General features: G+C 43.8%; 1 protein-coding gene across 1 annotated transcript in view; it reads right to left on the reverse strand.

Annotated features, from left to right (window-relative positions):
- LOC120812844 (S phase cyclin A-associated protein in the endoplasmic reticulum-like) overlaps window positions 1-12910 on the reverse strand; it is a 46998-nt gene that overhangs the window by 6994 nt on the left and 27094 nt on the right. Inside the window, exon 17 of the mRNA XM_078097974.1 lies at window positions 5880-5995. Within this exon, the coding sequence (XP_077954100.1) occupies window positions 5880-5995 (116 nt within the window). The remainder of the gene's footprint in view (window positions 1-5879; window positions 5996-12910) is intronic.

Genomic DNA, 12910 nt, shown 5'->3' on the forward strand with positions numbered 1-12910 from the left:
ATGATGACGACAAGTGGTTATTGATGAGCTCAAAAGTCAAAATGAAAAGAAACACACCTCCATGCAGGCTGCTACTCCCCTTGCAATTTGTAAGTTAACCAGTAATACGGGGATGCAAATGTCTCCCCTTTGGGCAGCGACAGGACTAGCTGCAGTCATCAGGAAACCAAACACACTCCTCCGTATTTGTGGTTCATTAAGGGTGCAGTTTGTCTTGGCAAGTCAAAAGCATATCTCACTGACAGCGCTAGTAAGGGAGCCAGTTTGGGGAATAAAACACTCATATCAGCTACTTATGTGGAGACCCCCACCCCGCACTACAGGCACCTCCAGAGCAGCTAAGCGCAATCTCGCTCCCATCTTTGGCTGAGATGGCTCAGTATTTCCTCCTGAGCAGATAGCACTACTCCGCTCAGCAGCTTCCCGGTCCTAAAACAAGCCCCAGAGAAGATGAATGCTTCAGATAACTGGTCATTGTTCTGCTTTGACTACTACTCCCCCTCTCACTTAATATTTTCCGACAACTGTATATTTTAGTCATTGGCAGAATGGTATGTCCTATCTGCTCGCTGGGGGAAAGGAATCTGCCTCTGCAGTGTCTAAAGTAGGCCATGTTTATTTCAACTGGTAAACATTTTGATATCTCCCGAAAACCTTCACATCTGCTGCACGTTTTCTGTCGAACCGCGCTGGCATAGGAAAGGAAAATAGATCAGGTCGAGGCAGATCGCAGACTCTCGATAACTTGAGACGGTGTTAATGTGAGAAGCACATGTTGCCAGTAATTTGATTAAAAGTATGAAGACAGTGGAATAAGTTCAACCATAGTGGTTTAGTGCACTGATTGAGTGTGAGAGTCTGTGTGGAGCAAGAGGTGTGTTAACATTAGAACCCAACTATGCGTCTTCCAGCCATGCGGCGTCAGGACTTTCCAACGAACATGGAGAGCAGTTTCGACCCGAAGACCAACATGACAACTCAACCAGTCTCCCCCCAAATACCGTGTTATCATATAATGTTTGAAGCAGCTTATGAAATCCAAGCTGTGGTTGCCAACATGTCCATGCCAGCAACGGACAAGAACTACTTTATGTACTTCAAGTCACGATCCTGATATTTAGGACCATGTGCCTGTAAAGCAGAGCATGACAATAGGGATATCATATGACCTGACTGAGATAAAATTGACAAGGCAGGACTGACTTGGTTACTGAAAGGAACGGTTTTCGGGACAGCCGGATAGAGTTCATCTTGCTCAACGGTACTAGTGAGTAGGTTACCCGTGACAACTGAGATCTGATGCGCTGTCCCTTACAAACCATTCATTCCACAACAGCTTCTGCCCTTTCTGGAACATTGATATGCAAATAACTGTAATCGGATATTCAACCATTGCTTAAAGAATAAATAAATAAGTAGTAATCTACATTGAACTCTGAGGGATCACAGCAGTGATATTAGGGGCTTGGAGAATTTGAACTCTAGGCATGGCTTTTTTTTCTGCTCTCTCTCGCTCTACAAACTGACAGGTAAATTCAAATTAAACGACTTGACTTCTGTCAAGACAGATCGGGCCCTCTGGCTTCACAATCAACTCATCCAACTGCTCGTGCAATGACCACAGAATTGCTTTGTAACACAACTAATCAGGCCTGTCTTTGGTCGTCTGTGAACAAATGTGGAGGCCGTCAAAGGCATGTCTGAGTTATGCCCTCACACCGGCTCGTACAATGAACCGTCACAGTGATCTGTCTTTGGTTTCCTCCCACCTAATTGAGCTTGATGAGCATGACACCTGATAGTACGCCCTCCCTGGGATTCTCGCCATCTCAATACCCCTCATGACAGCTCCAGTCAAAGATTTTGTAGAACAATTTGGTAAAGTGCCACACCGCCCTGTCTCATGTTACACAAAAACCTTTGTAGGGGCCGATGTGTGCCAGTTCACCTCCGCCTACACCAATACGGGGGTTTTCATTACTCTGAGAGATTGTGCTTAACATCTTTCCAAATCCACTATCCATTCAGTGCATGATCACTCTTAAACCAATTCCGCTCTGAAGGTTGGACTTGAGAATGGAAGTGGGACGGGAATAATGGGCGATGTAATCTGCTCGTCTACACCATTCAGTTTAACCTTACACAGCCAGGGAATAACAATTTAACTGCAAAAGCTATTGGGGTCCCCAACCACCGTGTAGGCAAAAAAGGGGTCGGGGACCCCTGGAGGTAGAGAACATCTGATCCCGTCCCGGGGCTCTGCAGCCCTCTGGGGGCTCTGTCTGGGTGGCAAACAGGCCCATGCATGATAAGGTGGAGGCTTGAGTGTGAGGGGGATTAGATGTGCAACTGGCTCAGAATGTAAACCCTCATATGCAAATATACCTTAAGCCATTTTAGTAAAGGCTGGTAGAAAAAGAGAAGAAGAAGAAACTAATCCGGTCAGTCATAATTTGTTCACAATAGGATTTAAAAAAACGTCCATTTCAAGATGTGCTTAACTCTCCAGCATACATCACAAGTAAAACCCACAAACAAGGTTTTCCTTACAGGGAAATATATGGTTATGGATTTACTCCATCTTTCAACATAAAGCCATTCATTAAAGAAAATGGCCAACTCTCAATTCAGTTGCCAACGGGACAACAAGCATGTAAAGGGGCCTTTATGTTTTTTGTCACTGCCTTCACTTATCAAGCCGGAGATCTGTGCTCTTCAACCAGAGTCTCACATTTCTCGCCCCCCTGTGTGCGTTTCCTATGCGCGCAGTCGAGCCTGACTGGACCGACGCTGCAGAAATCGGACCAACTTCCAGATCGGGTTGAGTCCCTTCTTCTTAAACAGGGTAAATTTGTGTTCAGGGGAAGAAAAAGAATCCTAAGCCAAAATAAAAGGTGAAGAGGCAAATCCATTTCCTTGTGCTGTCAAACAATCCCTTCATTCACTTCTATCTAAATGACATTTAATTAGATTCTGCTGTTGACTCTCTGATACCCTGAGTGCTTCCAAGACGTCTACTCTTGCTGTCGTGCCACACCGGCCAGGTAGGAAGCGGGAGAAATCTGATGAGCGGTCACACAGCATCACGCACAGGAGCTGTTGTGTCTTGCTCTGTCTTTCATTTACACTGTAGCAGGAACCGACACTAGCAAAAAGGCAGCAGTCAAAGCTCTGTATATCAACAGATTAATATAACGAAAACAAGTTGTTTTTTTGTGTTTTTTTTACAAAAAAGGCCTAATGAATTTGCGGCTTTGCTAGAAATACTGGATCAGCCTTTAATAAACACATCCAAACAATTTCCTCGCATATACTGGACTCTATAGAAATGCAACACACACACACACTCACACTCTCGCTCTCTCTCTCTTTCTCTCGTAAATGGTGGTAAACATCCTGAAATAAAACCACAGGTACCAGGTCTGATTTCACAGGATACACCAGGTCATGTGAGACAGTGGTGGAAATACAAATTGAGTTAACACAAAGACTCCTAAACCTTTCACAGTAGTTCACCTGTTTAAGTTACCTTCAAAGTCCCGCTAATCCTTTTCCGATCAATGGAAATTGTCAACATACATTACTTTTAAATACGATTTTACCTCCCCATGTTATTACAGAAGTTTATTCTGTCGTGTTTGCTATTCAGTGTTCAAAAGCATACGTTGTGTGCAGGCAGAGGGTAGCAGTCTTCTTTTTAAGAGATGGATATAAATATCTAACTGTGAAGTTACGTTATTTAAGCTCATTAAAGCCATGAATTAAGAATTGTGGGACAAATGATTAACTTAATGAAAAGATAATTAAATAATAGAATTACGGTACAGTAAAATCAATGAGATGCATGCAAACATTTCAGATGTCATTGTGCAATGTGTGAAGAATCCGGGGCAGAATAAACCCTGATCCAGACATTCCAGCGACCACGGAGTTACACCAGGACATTAGCGGAGCCTCGCAGAGGAATTAGCTCATTAATGTAATAGTAACAATATGGAATCAGCCTCCCCGGGGGGAGATATGGCAGGAGCATCTCCGCAGCCGCCTATTTTTTGTGAATCACTCAGCTTATCTGGTAGGAGGAGGTGATCAATACGGCAGCATTGCTGTAAACAGATAATGTAGCGCACTCTGGGGCGAGCGTCTACACAGCAGCCCATTAGGCCACACAGCCATCCAGATGATTGATAGTGATAAGTAGACAGACGGGCTTCGTCCTTGTGTTGCATCTCGTCACCCACTCCCAACTACGCTGGACTGACTGAGGTGCATCGCAAGGTCAAAGCGTGACCTCTTCTGCACTTTACAAGGTTTACAAAACATGAAAAAATCGAGCTGGTTTTAAACAAGCTACTGAAATAACCTATAAGGCCTTAAATACACCGTAGTGTGACTACTGTTAATCCCATTCTCGGCTTCTGCAGAGAAACCCGTCTAGCCATGGGGGAAAGGTTTGGATCAAGACCATTCATTCATAGCGATCTAGAACTCACTCCCCCGCTGGATGGGCTGGTGTGCAGAGGATAGAAAATCAAGTGGAGGATCTCCACCTCCTGTTCCATCACCACAACGTGACAAGAAGATGCTGCCTGAACTTCGGCTAACACAGCGACATCCACGGATGTCCAAAACAAACGCTTTGTGCCAGAAGACGTTCCATTTAAGATAATAACATTTCTTTAAATTCAGAAGTCTCATAGAAATTCCCTCAGATTACAATGATTGAAGAAGAGGGAGTAGAAGAAAAAAAAATCAATATGCATGTGATGCCCTTTAAAAGCCTTATAAATATAAGAAGCATTTGTCCATTAGCTGAGATTCAGAGACCAGTAAATGCTAATGAATGGGAGTGCAAGGCCATTCGAGTCCATTACAGAGTCCCACTAGTGAGCACGGCAGCCTCTCTGAGGTTATCTACTGGCAGGCCATGCAAACACCAGACCCACCAATCAAAAATACTCCGCACTTTAAATGATAGATGGAACACACATGGTTTTTGTGCTTCGAAAGAAAAGAATGAGCACAAAGTACGTAACTGGAAAAGCTCTCAATTCCCAAAAGGGCAGCGGTGTTACTCAATAATACATTGAGGATATTTATTAAGATGCAGTTTTAAAGTAACATAAAGTTGGTTGGTTGAGACTCGCTCACTCACTTTGAGCAATTGCAAAAAGTAGAAATAAAGAAGTCTGTTGTCAGTAAAGTCACAGAACGGATATTTGAATATAATTTGCTGGGAAGGACTAACAACTATCTGAGGCTTTGTGAAAAAATAGCTCGGAGAAGCCTGACAATAAGCAGTGCTTAGTGTACCTGTACTTTTAACTGTGGCAAAATGTGTTTATCTATCTATGATAATTAAAATAAAATTCATGAAATAAACACTATGGGTCAACATTTAACTAAAGAGAAGATGTGATCATACGTTTGTATTTTTTGTGGGGTCGTGTTGCAGGTGCTGTTCATTATAAGATTACTCACAAACACAAAATCACAAGGAACATTTGTCAATGCAGAACCTCACTCCTCACCTGTTTCCATCCCTGCAATGACACTAAATTTAGACACACACATAGTCAAGGGGACACACATCCACTCACAGCTTAATGTCACAACTGATCTAAAGAACAACTGGTCAGAGGTTCAGAATCAAAAGGTCTCGTTTATAAGCTAAAGAGACAGCTCACCCTGCTGGCTTGAAACAGAACCTTGATTAGGTCATTATAATGAACTTAAGGGCCGAGCAATATATTTTATTTGTATTCTTTTGGAGTTGTGTGTTAAGATCATGGAAAAGTATCCTAGCAGACCATTTACTTTCATACATTCTCTGCTGTGCATCATTGCGTCAATTAAAAAGTATTGGTAACAGCACTCACTTGAGAGGAATACGAGGAACTGCGTTGGGTGTAGAGGAAGCAGCGACGACCTGCAGAATTTGTTCTAGAGCCGTCAGGCCGCCGCCTACTTGGAAGGCCACTTGGTCTGCATTGTTCTGTTGAGGCAAGGATAGAGAGGGAGGGGGGGGAGAGATGATGGGGAAACAGAGGTACAGTCAGGGGACAACAAGCCACAGGCTGGACGGGGGATTACATTGCTCTCACCAGGGAGAGAACTGCTCTTTCTCCAACAGGGGCAAGGGATAGAAACCTAAAACAAAGTGATCCCAAAAGTATTCCTGTTTAATCTCAAAAGCGCACAACCCGACTCCGCCCTACAACAGCGGAGTTTCAGTGGAAGGAAAATGCTCTGCAGGCTCCGGCTAGCACAGGGGTGGTCTCAATGGATGACCACAGACTAAGTGAAACGGAGAAAATGTCAAATGGCCAAAAAAAGGAGGAGGCAATTAGAGAACTAAAATGAAGACAATCACTCTAATCGGATGGCTTACTGAAAAAAAACATCTCTTGTCATAATCAAGCGTTCTGGGGTAATAAAGCAGCAGCATATACATTATTTCAACTTTTGCGTCGGCATTTACATGGATTAAAGAGCTTGGTGATCCTTTTCAGAGACTTGAACTGTTCACCCTTCAACACTATCCTGCCTAACATGCCTGCAAAAGAGCTCCTCTAACAGTTCTACTTACTTTAGATCTAAACGTTTACTGTACTGACTTTTCTTAAAACATCGTTTCAGTGTGTTTAGCTAAATGGTCCAATGTCAGAGTGGTGCTTCGGCTCTAATAGCCTTCTCAAATTCTGCTTTTCTCCTTGTGGTGCCCGTTTAACATTAGGCTGCAGACTGCATGCAGACAAAGGTTTATCAGATATACACGAGGGGTCAACAGTGAGAAGGATAAGTCATTGAATACATTATTTACAAAACATGAAGATTCATTTTCAGAGGTGAACATCAGGCAAAGGCATTATTTGAATCAGTCATGTGGACTATTTGTGAATAAAGTCACCTAAGGATTATACTTAATGTCTAAAAAATAAAAAAAGAGGACAATGTCATGCTACTATGTAATCATTACTATCCCTTGTTGGTTAAGTCCATTGGTTTATGTTGGTTTTAAAGAAAAAATTAAACCACTAAAGTAAGGGGGAAAACAAGTCAGTCCGGTACTTGAGATTTATGAACACATGTAAGTAGTTAGGTCCTGTGCTCCTGTGATGATAGAGTAATTGGCAGCAGGTCAGATGCTGTTGCCACAGTGTCTTATAAATCAACAAGTACAAAGACGGCAGCGAGCGCCGACTATCCGGCGTGTTCTTCTTTGTGCCTTCAACATGGGAGGAAAGGAGCTGGAGGCGAGCTGCTGATGGAGGGGCCTTCTTCCCGCAACCTGCAGAGGTGCCGCGTAACACTGCAGGTCACTCCTACACTTAATGAGGTTACGGGCTCCTCAGCGCCGTGACAGCACAAAAACATCCAGCCACTTCACAGCGCTTTTGTTCCACGCATGGGAAGTCGCCAACAAGCCTGAACACATCGAGGGAGATGTTCTTTACTAAATTACAGATAAACTCTTCATCTGTCATTCATTCCCGCTGCAGAGACAACTGCTTCTCGATTCAGGTGTCGCACATAGTTCCCCACACACACACACACACACACACACACACACAGACACCCACACACAAAACATTTTTAAACACACCAAAGACGGTCTAAAAAGTCTCCACAGGGTTTGTGAAAAGACTTCATTATGACAGTATTTCTGTACGCAGCCAGCAGTTTCCCTGCCTAATCAATAGGGTCTCAGTCACTGAGCTTGGCTTAACCCCTCTCTTAACCCTCCCATCAACACACCTACCTAAAAGCTTCTAGGCTAAATGAGAAGAGGCAGCTCTTTCATAGCAGCTTATCAAACGGTATTAAAGGGGGTAACCGGGGCCTGCCCGGTCCTGGCTGGGTTTCTTGGCTAGTCGGTGACTTTTCTGCCCCGCTGACAGATTTATCTGTTGAGATGACAGAACAATACGAACAATACGAGTGAAGAACATTAGGTTCAAACTACCTGACATACTATCTTCAGGTGGTCTATGCATGCAAAGGTCGACAGAAAAAAAAAAAAAGACAAAAGCAAGCACGAAATCTTACTGTGAGGACGCACGTCTCGCCAAAAACACGTTTAAAGTAAAGGTTTGTTTTGCAAAACAGCTCTGAAAGTGTTGATCTTCTTGCTGTGCAACAAAGTTGACTTTCAGAGCAAAGGGGAAACAGCATTTGGTGATGACCTGACAACATACCAGCAGAACAGCCAAATTGCACTTCATAGGCCGGACAATTTAATTAAAGCAGAGCGGAGGGCACAGCCTCAGTGCCGCCCCACCAACAGATGGACAACAACTGGAGGAGTTCATTAAGAACTGCGTTCATCTTTAATCTGCACCTTCAAATCAGGAGTTCACTCCTTCACAACTAACACAGAAGAGACGGATCGTCCTGTCCTCAGACGGGTTCCGTCGTTATACTGGTAAAAAAATAAATATCTAAAAGAGAGGCAAACACATGTCGGTCGGCCGAGTCCACGGTGAACCACAACAAGGCTGCTGGAGTAAACATTTTAAGGTTGAATATAAACTTGTGTGTTTACAAGGTTCAGTAAACCATGTGAATGCTGAGCAACAACACGGAAAAGGATTATTCCACAAACATTGTTTATCCAATAAATTGAGCTAAGATTAATCAAAAGCGCAGGACTAAACCCTGCCACAGAAACCACAGGCAGACTCTAGTTGTAACTAATACACCAAGAAGATCAGAACCATTTCACTGCCTATTTATCTTGCGGTGAGGAAACAAACATGGCACTGTTGCAGAAATAAATAAAGTCTACGACGAGAGAATAAAGATACTTAAGAGTGGAAACTGAGAGGTTTTTCCAATAAATCGTTAAGCACGTTTTTTTATTTAAACATCAAATTACTCAAGAACTAAATGATAGCCTCCATTATACTCATACATGTCTGACAGTATTAGAGATGGAACAGAAGTTCTGTTATTAAAATATTGTATTATTTATTTGATCAATAATCCCATATAAGTGAAGGAAAGGTATTTTTATTTTTAAACATGTGTAGCTAAAGGACGGAAATACCGCGAATCTGCAAACGTATAAATGTTGATGAAACAAATATAACTAAATCAGCCGAATAAAACATTGTAAAAAAAAAAAAAAAAAAAAAAAAATTGATCCATTAATATAATTAGAATAATATCAGGATCGATGGTTTTGAAAAGCTTTGTTCATGGTCAATGACGAACAAGAAATATGTCGTTATTTTTATTGGCAAAAGACATAACGCGATACAAAGAATATTTTGCTTCTAAATCTTGAAACTAAAACTGAAGAGCACGTTGCTCACTTCTGCCTTCTGGGACGCGGTTCTGAACCTGCTGCTCTGGGCTGCATCTGTCAGTCTGCTAGAGGCCCAAACAAGAAACCTTACACTGCATGAAAAGTGGGATTTTCGGCAGTATGCGGCACTGTAAATTGTCGTGGAATTTCAGGTTTGCGGCAATTTGCGGACAACGCCGAAAACTGCCGTAAATTGTCAGAAATTGATGTGGGCCTCCCTTGGGAGTTGTCCCCCCATGACTCGCCTCCTCCTAATTCTAGGGGAGGCTTTGACATGTAAATGAAAATGCTGTGAGCTATACAAATGCAAATCAGGGTCGCAGAGGGAGTTTTAGCCCAGGTGACATTTTTTTAAAAGGTAAGAAAATCTCTGGTACAAATAGATCAGGCTCGGTAGCCTATTTATAGACTCTTACATTTTAGCTTGAATTGATTTATTTAATTCAAATATGCTAGATTACTGTGTGCGCCATTAGCAATGGCAAATGTTATGTAAAAAAGATACACAAAATAACTTAAAAAATTAGTTTTAATCAAGGTAAAATGAGCATTCCATGCAAACAACATTTGAATCAGCATGAGGGGTCTGCAGAGATCAGTCTCCTAGAGCTCAACTACAGTGCATAGTGGCAGGACTACAGTGACCTTTTCTTTGGTCTTACTTAAATGCACACAGGATGTATTAACCACACATCTTCTAGCAATGCGCTCAACTGGCAGAAATGATGCTGGGTATGACGTGTCTGTTCCCTGCAAGCCCCAAACTTCTATTGGCTTTCCGTAAAAATGTCTGTCCGGGTGGAGATGAAGCCAGGAAACTTGTGCAAGAACATGTTTAAATGCCGTACCCTTTGACACAACATTAACAACTATAAACTGCTTTATAATGGCTGGTCGTAGTTCAGCTAGAGGGTCAAGGACGGGTTCCTCAAAACTGTTAATGTTTCCACACCACTTAGCATGAACATATGCTGACCTTTCGGCTCTGCATCTATCGATTGAGTAAGTTACATTCATATATGTTACCCGTTTACATGTCATGGCAAAACATTCAACCTCAGTGACACAAGGGTACATCTGATGATACATTGTCAACATTGCATGTCTGTCAGACTCAAGAGTGTCTGGTGGAATGGAGAAAGAGGCACCACTGTACAGTTTTCTAGGGAAAGTCGTTCTGCTGACACCAAAACACTGCCTTACATAAGGCATATCAGCTGTTTCAAAGTCCCACCCATTTGTCTTCCTAAAATACTGGTCCTTCCGTATAACAATAACCTTGTATATGATTGGAGGACCCTTAGACTCCTCGTCCAATCACGTGTGAGGTCATAGGCATGACTCAGACAGCAGTACTTGCAAGACGAGCATACAAACAGACACGTGTGTTACTATATTCAGAAGAACTGTATCTCCAGTTCCTTTGTTTGGTTTTTGCTGCTTCGTGAATAATGGCGGGACGACGTCTCGCGTTCAACTCGCCTTCAACTCCTCTCCGCGGTCACCAACTTTCAGCCAGTCCGCAGACAGACGGGAAGAAGCTGCTGAAAGCGCTCAGTGGATCGTCTCATCAACTCCAACAACAAACTGCCGATATCAACCAGCGGTTCGCTCCACTGGAGCGTTCGGGACTCTGCGGGTTTCTGTCCATGGAGGAGAGGAACTGACTCAAAGAAGAGGAGACGGGCGCACAATCCCAAGATAGCGGTAAGAATACATTCGATGACTGCAAGCTAAGCTAAAAGTAGCGTAGCCTCAAGCTAAGCTAAGAGTAGCCTAGTAGCCTTACAAGTGAGCAGAAACAGCTTTATTAAAGTGTATTTTCTTTGCCGTGTCGTTTACAGGAAGCGGTGCGCCGTCTTCACAACTCCGAGACGAATTACAGGCGCTACAAACCGGAGCAAAGGGTCAGATTTAAAGAATATGCTTTCATTCTGCGCTATAAGGGAATATATACGTATAGATACCATAGGATGGACACCGATCATAACTGTACATTTTGTTTTCACAGACTAATCTCGCCTCATAATGAGGCGGTGACCTCGTATTTGCTCCGGGAAAAGTCCAGATTTAGACGACGTCATTGTGTGTAAGTGACACTGTTTACTGTTTCTCCTTCCTTGTTAAATGTTACTGTGACTTGAGTTTGATTTTTTTGTATTCATATCACACTCATTTAATTGTTTTCCAGCCGCCTGTGAGACGTATTGTGAGACGTACGCAGGAGCTGCGAAGGATTCAGCGCAGAGTCGAGCGAGAAGAAAGAGGGTCAGAGTTTATTTGGTGACTTGTTTCAGGTGCATTGATAGCACACTTTGAAGATCTTGAAGATCCAAGATGGCGCCGTTGATGGCCGCCACGGTGCTTCGGTGCGCTTCGTTTTTTGTTGTTTTTGTTGTTAATTACGTTTGCTGCTGCGATTCCCGGAGCTCTTTCACCAGAGATGAGCTCTTGAACATCCGTGGAACAACTCCAGCGGAGTTACTTCCAACTTTCCTGCTTTCTTCCGTGGAATTACTGGACATTATAGTCAAAGGTGCGCTTACCTTTCGTCACGCGGTGAGACGCCGTAGGAGAGGAAAACGGGCCGGCTCGCTGGTGAGACTCCGCAGGCGTGGTTCTCGCACTCCGCTGCCAGGCATCTTTCTCTCCAACGTGCGCTCACTGTGCAACAAACTGGACGAAATTCAGCTGCTGATGAGGAGAGACAGAGACTTCTCTACATCCTCCGTTTTGTGCTTCACGGAGACGTGGCTCTGCGGATCGATACCGGACTCTGCGCTCCAGCTGGCGGGCTTCCAGCTGCTCCGAGCGGACCGCGACACGGAGCTCTCCGGCAAGACAAAGGGTGGAGGAATCTGATTCTACTTCAACAACAGCTGGTGCAACGACGTAACGGTGATCCTACACCACTGTTCTCCTGATCTGGAAACTTTTTTCATCGTGTGGAGCGGACCAACCCGGACTCTTTAGTTATTGTCCTCGGGGACTTTAACAAAGGAAATCTCAGCCATGAACTCCCTAAATACAGACAGTTTATTAAATGCCCCACCAGAGAGGAGAACACGCTGGATCACTGTTACACCACAGTAAGCAGGGCTTATCACGCCGTCCCTCGTGCTGCACTGGGACACTCTGACCACGTCATGGTCCATCTGATTCCTGCATACAGGCAGAAACTAAAGCTCTGCAAACCTGTGGTGAGGGAATTCAAGAAGTGGACCAGTGAGGCGCTGGAGGATCTTTGGGCGTGCTTTGACTGCACAGACTGGGATGTTTTCAGGACTGCTACTGACAGTCTGGATGAGTTCACAGAGGCTGTAACTTCCTACATCGGCTTCTGTGAGGACAGCTGTGTACCATCATGCACCAGGGTGAGTTACAACAACGACAAATCCTGGTTCACAGCGGAACTCAGAACACTACGCCTGCAGAAGGATCAGGCATTTAGGAGTGGGGACAAAGACTTGTACACAGAGGCAAAATACAAGTTTAGCAAGGCGGTGAGAGATGCTAAACGACTGTACTCTGAGAAACTCCAACAACAGTTCTCAGCAAGTGACTCTGCTTCGGTCTGGAGAGGCCTCAAACACCTCACCA

The sequence above is a fragment of the Gasterosteus aculeatus genome, chromosome Y (genome assembly GCF_964276395.1).
Source record: "Gasterosteus aculeatus chromosome Y, fGasAcu3.hap1.1, whole genome shotgun sequence".
Lineage (NCBI taxonomy): Eukaryota > Metazoa > Chordata > Actinopteri > Perciformes > Gasterosteidae > Gasterosteus > Gasterosteus aculeatus.